Source organism: Corvus brachyrhynchos, unplaced genomic scaffold (genome assembly GCF_000691975.1).
Source record: "Corvus brachyrhynchos isolate BGI_N302 unplaced genomic scaffold, ASM69197v1 scaffold334, whole genome shotgun sequence".
In the NCBI taxonomy this organism is placed as follows: Eukaryota; Metazoa; Chordata; class Aves; order Passeriformes; family Corvidae; genus Corvus; species Corvus brachyrhynchos.
The window spans coordinates 1,613,090-1,621,405 of NW_008238316.1; the positions used below are offsets into that span (position 1 = coordinate 1,613,090).

An 8,316-nucleotide genomic window follows, 5' to 3' on the forward strand; every position below is an offset into this window, starting at 1 on the left:
GGAAGGAGTGGGCACTTCCTCCCATGCCAGTCAGCAGCTGCTGGAGTACCTTTGGCCTCTCAGGTTTGATTTAAGCCAGAGCAAAAAATTAGAGCCTGGAATGGGAGGCAAGGCTGGAGAACCACTCTTAAGACATGCAGTGTCCATCCTTATCACCCCACACCCATCCACAGGGAGTTAGGAACCAAAATCCCTGTTGGATCAATGCTAATTCTTCTTTTCAAAGACATTTATTGACAATTTGTTGTCACCTTGATGTGAATCGAAGTCTATGCTTTACCCAAAGAACCTTGTCAGATTATTTGAGTTTCAATATTAGTCACAGTCTAAACCAATTCCCATTATTGTGCATTCCCAGACACTTTACAGGGATGTTCTTTGCCAGAAGTAGACCCAAGTCCCCAGGAAACAAGGGAAGTGTATACATTTCTTAATTAAATACAGGTAATAATGTGTTTACATTGGTATTTAAGGTAGTGCTTCCTCATTTTTCACTATGAACTGGAACTCTTGTTATCCCTAATGCTGTGTCAAATCATCCATCTGTGGCTGTTTAAGTTTGGTGGGCTATGAGAAGAAAATCTGGGCTCTAAAGTGGTTTTGATTTTGGGCATAATGCCCCCTGTGCCTCTCTCGCCTGGCCTCAGGGAATTGCTGTCACTCACAACCCAAAGAAAAGGAGAGCAACCCTCAAAGCCCCCAGGGACCGAATAAAAATATGAAATGTGTGTCATGGGCTTCCTTTGTAGGGCTCTTTTGGGGACATGGGTTAGTGCTGGCTCCATGGTCTTGGAAGTCTTTTCCAGCCTTATGGATTCTCCTAAAGGATATTTCCAGCCTTCAGAACCAGGGCTGTGCTAGCCCAGCACCACAGAACCATTCAGTGGGAGGGGGTCTCTTTTGTTAACAAAAAACCCCTACCTATTTTCCTCATCTTTCAACAACTTCAATCCGTGTGAAACTTTGCAGCACCAATGAAATTGGGAGTTTCATTAAGTTGAACCTTTAGATTCAATTTTTTATTACAGAACAAAAATTGGAGTTTCTGATTCCCAAATGATCACATTCCATATATCTGGATACTCTTCTCATTTTTCTTTCCCTGCTGATTCAGTCATCCTGATCCTGTCCTGTTTTTACTTATGGCCTTCCTTGACAGCAAATCTTCCTAGATTCCATTGATTGTTACTAGGAATGGCAGTGTGTTTTCCAAATAAAATCAGATAAAAGGAAAATTCCAGACTTTTCTTGCAAAACTTTAAGTACTTAGGAAGAAAGACCAGTGATAAATCAGAACTGAAGGTCCAGGGAGCTGCTGAAAGGTGCTGGGATGGTTTGTTCCTCGTTTCACAAACAATGTGTGCCATTGCTTATTTCCATATTTTCGTAAATCCAGAATATCAAATATTTATCAAATAGCTGTCATTTCAAATAATTATATTACTCTTGGGCTTGGTTAGTAAATCCAGATATACTCAGTAGTAGCTGCAGCTTATTAAAGGCAGCCTAAAAACTCTTGGATTGTACTCAGATGGGCACTAAAAGCCATTCCAGCCTGAATTTCTTTGTCCATTCATCAGTTTGGGAGTTATTTTTCTTTGAGCATTGCTGTGTTCACTGCAGTGAGAACAACAGGATTGTCTGCACTGAAAGTTGTTTCTGAATTATTTACAAATGTAAGTGGTAGCAAATGTGATTTATTTTGGACTTGACCTTTTAATTCAAGACAAGAAAGAAACAAGAGCTTTGGGATGAGTCCTGAGGAGGCTGCGGAGATGCTCCCAGGGCTGGAGCCCCTCTGCTCTGAATCCAGGCTGGGAGAGCTGGGGGTGCTCACCTGGAGAGGAGAAGGCTCCAGGGAGAGCTCAGAGCCCCTTGCAGGGCCTAAAGGGGCTCCAGGAGAGCTGGAGAGGGACTGGGGACAAGGGCTGGAGGGACAGGACACAGGGAATGGCTTCCCAGTGCCAGAGGGCAGGGATGGATGGGAGATTGGGCAGGAATTGTTCCCTGGGAGGGTGGGCAGGCCCTGGCACAGGGTGCCCAGAGCAGCTGGGGCTGCCCCTGGATCCCTGGCAGTGTCCAAGGCCAGGCTGGACATTGGGGCTTGGAGCAGCCTGGGACAGTGGAAGGTGTCCCTGCCCATGGCAGGGAGTGGAATTAGGTGACTCTTAATGTCCCTTGCAACCCAAACTCTGGGATCTGATGAATTCCAATAACGATGAGCCAAAGGCTCAAACAAGAGGCATTTTCTGGGTCCCTTTGTCACAACCCCTTTGCCCTTGCAGCCGCCAGTGTCCATCCAGTCCATCGTGGTGCAGGTGCAGTGTGTGAACAAGAAGGTCGGCACCGTCATCAACCACGAGGTGCGGATCGTGGTGCGGGACCGCAACGACAACTCCCCGCAGTTCCAGCAGCAGCGCTACCACGTGGCCGTCAACGAGGTCAGAGCTGCCTGATTCTCCTCCTTCTCCTTTGGGGGGGGTCGCTGTAAATTCCAGCTTCTAGTGCCTCTCCTTTGAAAACCCCAAAAATCTGGTTGTTTTCAATCCCTGGTATTTGTGCCTCTCCAGAAAAGCTCATCACTTCAGCAGGGTTCAGTTGTCGGAATCGAATCCTGCTTTTCTGTAAGGAATACAAGGACCAGCACATTCTTCACCAGGAATATTGCAGAAAACACCCAAATCTTAAGCAGTGTCTTCATGAAAGGAGCATTGATTTCTGTTAAATTACAGCACTTTTAACAACAAATCTGGAAGTAAAACAAATGTATGCATGAAGAAAAGAAAGTTAAAAAAACAGTTTAAAAAGTTTATTAGCACTATTGAATCTTGGCAAAGTGCAGATTGCTGTTGCTCTGTATTAAGTGATTCCTGTGAAATGAATTATTTTATTTTATATTATTTATTATGTTCTATTTTTTTGGAATAGAGAGCTGTGGATTGGACTTCACTGTGTTGTTTGAAGGAAAAAAAAATCATTTCTTTCTTGAGCTGGCACAGCTTCATTTCACTTTCCAGTGAAGTTTTTCATTCATCTTTTCATTTTCGCCCAGTTAAGGACAGAACAATCTGCCAATAAGCAATACAAAAAATCTGTGTTTTCAGGGTTAGCATCTCAGGGCTTTAGTAATGAGTAGAAACAGGGACTTACATGAACTAATGGAAATATGTAGGCTGAAAATATGTGGAACATGGAAAGGCGGGTCAGTTTTGTGCAGGTGAAGTTGGAAAGAAGTAGAGTTATGTTTAAAAAACAAATTATGTTAAATATGCAGCCTGGTGGGGTTTTGTTTGAGGGGTGAGGGTTTGTGAAAGAGCACGACTGCTTTGATTTTAATAGAATTGATTTGAAGACATTTCCTATTTTGTTGTGTTTTGGAGATTCAGCTTTTCAATGTGTCCTTGTGTTGTGTATGCTCTCCGTGACCACACATGTGCAGGACAGCTCATTGCCGGGGGAAAAGGGTGGGACATTGATGAGTTGGGGCCTAATTAACCCAAAAGCGTGGAGGAAAAACCCCCCAAGTCCACACGTTATGTTGGACCTGCAACTGAGATAAGGATAAACAGCTTTTTCAAACTTCCTGGTTTTAAATTAAAAACATTTCCCTTCAGACAAAGTTTTGGCAACCCAGGTGCCCATGTGACTTCCCACTGGAATTTGGGAGCACCAGGAAAGCTCCATGGGCTTGCACGTGGCTTTCAAACTGGCCTTTATGTGGCAATGGAATTTCTCTGGTTTTACAGAGCCAGTGCAGGAATGTTTCTGGTCTGGAGTAAAGGCAGCATCAACACCAGTCTGAAGTGCTTGTGTGGGTTTTGCTGCAGGGCCCAGATCACTTCCAAAACCTGCATCATTTCTGCAGTAAAACTGAAGGCTGGGAGTGTGGCAGTGCTAAGAAAGCAAGGATTTTCCCTGATTAGGGAGAAGTCCCGAAGGCAGAGTGCAAAATGCACCACTCCCAATTATTTGTGTTCAGAAATTGAGCAACGTTCTGAGGACACCGAGCATTTATTGGAATTATTGCTGGGCAAAATGCACTGTTCCTCTTTCCACCAGCTGCATGCTGATTTAATTAATTTCTTCCTTTCATTTTATCTCTTTTCCATGGATAACATCTGACATGGCACCACTGTGCCCTTGAGCAGCACCCAGTGAGTTCATGCTCTCATTAATTAATTAACAAAAAAAATAATTCACAAAACGTCTTAGACTCTCTCAAAGGTTTTAATGAGTGATTAAATGTTTTAATGCTCATTTATTCTGCTCATAATTGGTGCTGCCTCTGGTGAATTTAGCAATAGGAATGCACTGGGATGAAAGGTTCATGGTTAATTTTCACTTCTGTTCTCAGGTTGCTTGTAAACCAAAAAGTACAGAAATTTCTCTTACCTAAGGAACATGAAACAACTCCAAGGAGAAGTAGATTTTATTACACTTTGGAGCAATGGGATGGTTTTTACGTCCAGTTGTCTTTATATTCAAACTGTCCCCAGCATATTAAGATGAGTTTGTCATCAATAGAAAAGCTGCAGCAGAGAAGCTGAGGGTAGTTGCAAATAGCACCATAAATCCCGGGTTCACACGTGGTTTCCATTTGCACAGAAAAAGACGTGGTTTAAAAGTAAGCCTGGATTTTTCCAGAAGGCTTAGAATGAGATGGATGTGGTAGAGTAGTGTCTGTTTAGCTTTATACCAAAAGGATATTAGTATCTTGATTTTTATGCTTGATTGGGATCGCTCTGTCCTGAGTTAGACTAAAAGTTCCCCTAATTCAGGGTGTTTCCTTTGCCAGTGCCCTGGCAGATGCTCAAGGAAAAGCACAAGGACTGGGAAAAATGCAGCAGTGCTTGCCTGATGAGTTACCTGTAGAATCCTGTATGGAGCAGCTCCAGACCAATTTTGCCTTTCCCAGTTGCTCATGGACATGGATATGCTGGTCCCTCCTTTCCTTCCTTACTCCAGGTGTTTTGTAGCCTTTTTTTCCAGCATCTTGTGCCATAATTTCTCACTCTACTGCTTCAGACATCTTCATCTGGACCCTCAGAACCCGGAGACATCTCAAGACATAAAGAGCATCTGTGGAATATTCTGCCCATTGTCCAATGATTCTTAGGGATTTAAGTGTTTCCTTCCATCATTCCCACACTTGTACCTATAGAAGACCCTTGGGTGAAGGTGATCCCAAATTAAAATGTGCAGAGAAATTCATGTGAGTGGTTTGAAAATGTGGCTTTTGCAGCTAAGAATCAAAATCATCATTACATGTTTATTGAGGAAATACTTTTTTTCAGGATTTTACTTCTTCTGTTAAAAGTATGGACGTGTCTCATGGACCTGGGCTTGTCCTCGTTAGGGTTGATGGAGGCTGGAAGGTTTGCTGGATGAGGTGGCTTAGCTGGGAGTGGCAGTGCTGGAATTCGTATGAAGTTACAAATGAAACTGATTTTTTTCAAGTCTTAGTTGAAAACAGTTTCTGTTTCCCCACCGTTTAGGAGCGAGTTTTCCTTTTCCCTTCCTAAGGCTTTTACAAGTCCAAGTATCTCAGCCAACTCCAACTGTCTCCAAAGCATTAGGAGTCTCCTCATGGAAGTGAAAACAAGTGAAGGTTGATGTCACCATTTTTATGATAATGAGAAATCCTCTGCAGAGTTATTCTCTTGGGGTTTTTGTGTGAGGTATTTTTATTTACATGAAAATATCCCATCGTTATTCAGTTAGGAAAAACTCCTGACAGTGACATTAGCCTGGGGCTAAATTTGACTGTATTGGTAGCTTGAAGATTTGAGTAATTGCTGTATTAAACCAAAGTTCTGCAGCTGGGTTAAAATTCTCAAGAATTATGCAGCTCAGTTAATATTCCACAGGCAAATCTGTAGCGTTGCCACAAGGGGTTTGAATTTATGGAGCCTAATACAGGGATTAGGAAGTAAAATCTTGTACTGCTGAGGCCCAGTGGTGGTGTCTGTGTTTTGTGTTAAACACAACTTATCTGCATCATTTTTATCTGAGCTAAATGCAGCTCCAGTTCTGCATTGCCTGGGCTTTATCAAACTGACTTTCTTTGGTCTTAGTTTTTCACTTTCCTGAGTCCTACAGGGAAGGTCAGGGGCATTTAATAATAGGTTCTGTTTGGAAGTGGAGTTGGAGTCCCTGGAACACTGTTGAAGTCAGTATTTATTAAATGTACATAACCTTAGAGCTGCTTGCAAACCCAAAATTTTAGGATTGGTTTGTTTATTGGCTTTGGGGCTTTTTTTTTCTCTCCCTTAATTTGGCAGAGATGGGAATCCTTTGCAAATAAGTGCTCTTCTTGAACTTCAGTCATCTCAAAACTTTGGGTTTGGGCTGTTGAGAATTAGAACTTGTGCTGAATTTTCATTTCTTGTGGTGTAATTATTCCTGTCTTTTTCCTTGTGGTATCAAAATAATTAATCTCTGCAGGTAGACATCATCAAAAGAGCGTTAGCTCAGGATGATTAACTGTAAATCTCGCTTTGCTCTGCTCTTTGGGGCCACTCTGAAAAAAACGTTCATTTTTAACTTTGTAAATAGGCAATAATAGGGAAATTTATTTTCCAAATGTTTTATGGAAGAGCTGAACGTTCCTGTCTGCATTTTGACTTCTAATAGCCATTAATCACACTGAAGGAAGTTTTTAAGCGTTACAGCTGTAGACTGTGGAAGAAGAAGATTTATTGTGTGCATCTCCTCTCTATTTGTTTAATTGCGTTCTCTTTGGAATCTTCCTTGTTTCTTATCATCATGGTTCTTTTCCACTGGATTGAGTTCCCACGGAGATGATTATCCTCAGGCTGTTGACGACACTCCTGGAATTGTTTCTTTGCAATTCCTAATGTTTTGTTTTGCATGAGGTAAAAAACACTCAGTGTGGTTAAACCCTTTGATGCACAACTTCAGGCCCTTTCCCTAGGAGATGCCAAAGGTTCCTATGGAGAAACAAATTTCCACTCTTTCAGTAAAGGAATTTTTCCCAATATCCAACCTGAGCCTCCCCTGGCCCAGCCTGAGGCTGTTTCCCCTTGTCCTATCCCTGTTCCCTGGCAGCAGAGCCCGACCCCCCCGGCTGCCCCCTCCTGTCAGGGACTTGTGCAGAGCCACAAGGTCCCCCCTGAAACTCCTTTGCTCCAGGCTAAAGTTGCATTTTATTAGGGGAATGGAGTTCCTCCTTGTTTTTCCAAGAAGGAAGTGACAGCAGTGTCTCAGAAATCCCTCACAAACTGTGGGAAAATGTATTATGGCTGGCTGATGGGAAATACCAGAGTTAAAATCAGCACCATGCTGAGATCTCTGTGTACAAATTTTGTGTGGCTTGGAATGCTGAGGGCCTCTCCCACGTGATTGGAAATGGATTTGAAGTATCAAGTTAAGAGCTCATCTGAGTTTTTCTAAAGGCTGCAGGAATCTCTAACGTGAGATCAGGAGATCAGGCTGGAAATTACAGAATCACAGAATATCCTGAGCTGGGAGGGACCCACCAGGATCATCCAGTCCAACCCCTGGCCCTGCCAAGACACCTCAACAGTCGCACCCTGGGCATCCCTGAGAGCGGTGTCCAAACACTCCTGGAGCTCTGGCATGAAGGAGTGGAGAGGATTTTTTTCCCCTGTGTTCTTTTCTAGTATCATTTGTGTTGCATGAAAGAAAACAGATAAAATGGAAACGTGTGTGTCCTGAAGCTCTGCACATCTGCAGTCAGTTTTTCTGGGTGTAATCCATCAAATGCAAGACTTTAGCTTTTGACTTTTACTGTTAGAGCATGGAATTGGAGTTCTGGTGTTTACTGATGTGTCATTTTTGCAGCTGTCTCCTTTGTTATCACTTAATAATGTGCTTTGCAGTGCTGGAGCCTTTTTATGTTGGCCACTATTTATTGGCACCCTGTCAGAACGGGCAGGTGGGAGCTGTGCCAGCAGCTCCAGGGTGTCTGTCAGCTCCTGGGTGGGACAGCATTTTTACAGTATTTAATAGTGTTAAATATAAGTTGGTTTGGTTTTTTGTTTTCATATGGGACATCATCTGCAGTAAAGTTTCCATCTCTGGGATTCCCAACGCAAGAAATACATGGATCTGTTGGAGTGAGTCCAGAGGAGGCCATGGAGGGGCTGGAGCCCCTCTGCTCTGAATCCAGTCTGGGGGAGCTGGGGGTGCTCCCCTGGAGAAGAGAAGGCTCCAGGGAGAGCTCAGAGCCCCTTGCAGGGCCTAAAGGGGCTCCAGGAGAGCTGGAGAGGGACTGGGGACAAGGCATGGAGGGACAGGACACAGGGAATGGCTTCCCACTGCCAGAGGGCAGGG

The 8,316-nt window shown here is 43.5% G+C and overlaps 1 protein-coding gene across 15 annotated transcripts in view; it reads left to right on the top strand.

Annotated features, from left to right (window-relative positions):
- PCDH15 (protocadherin related 15) overlaps nucleotides 1–8,316 on the top strand; it is a 572,690-nt gene that overhangs the window by 359,233 nt on the left and 205,141 nt on the right. For all 15 annotated transcript variants that reach the window (XM_017733770.1, XM_008633276.2, XM_017733771.1 and 12 more), the window contains one exon: nucleotides 2,286–2,441. In XM_017733770.1, the coding sequence (XP_017589259.1) occupies nucleotides 2,286–2,441 (156 nt within the window). The remainder of the gene's footprint in view (nucleotides 1–2,285; nucleotides 2,442–8,316) is intronic.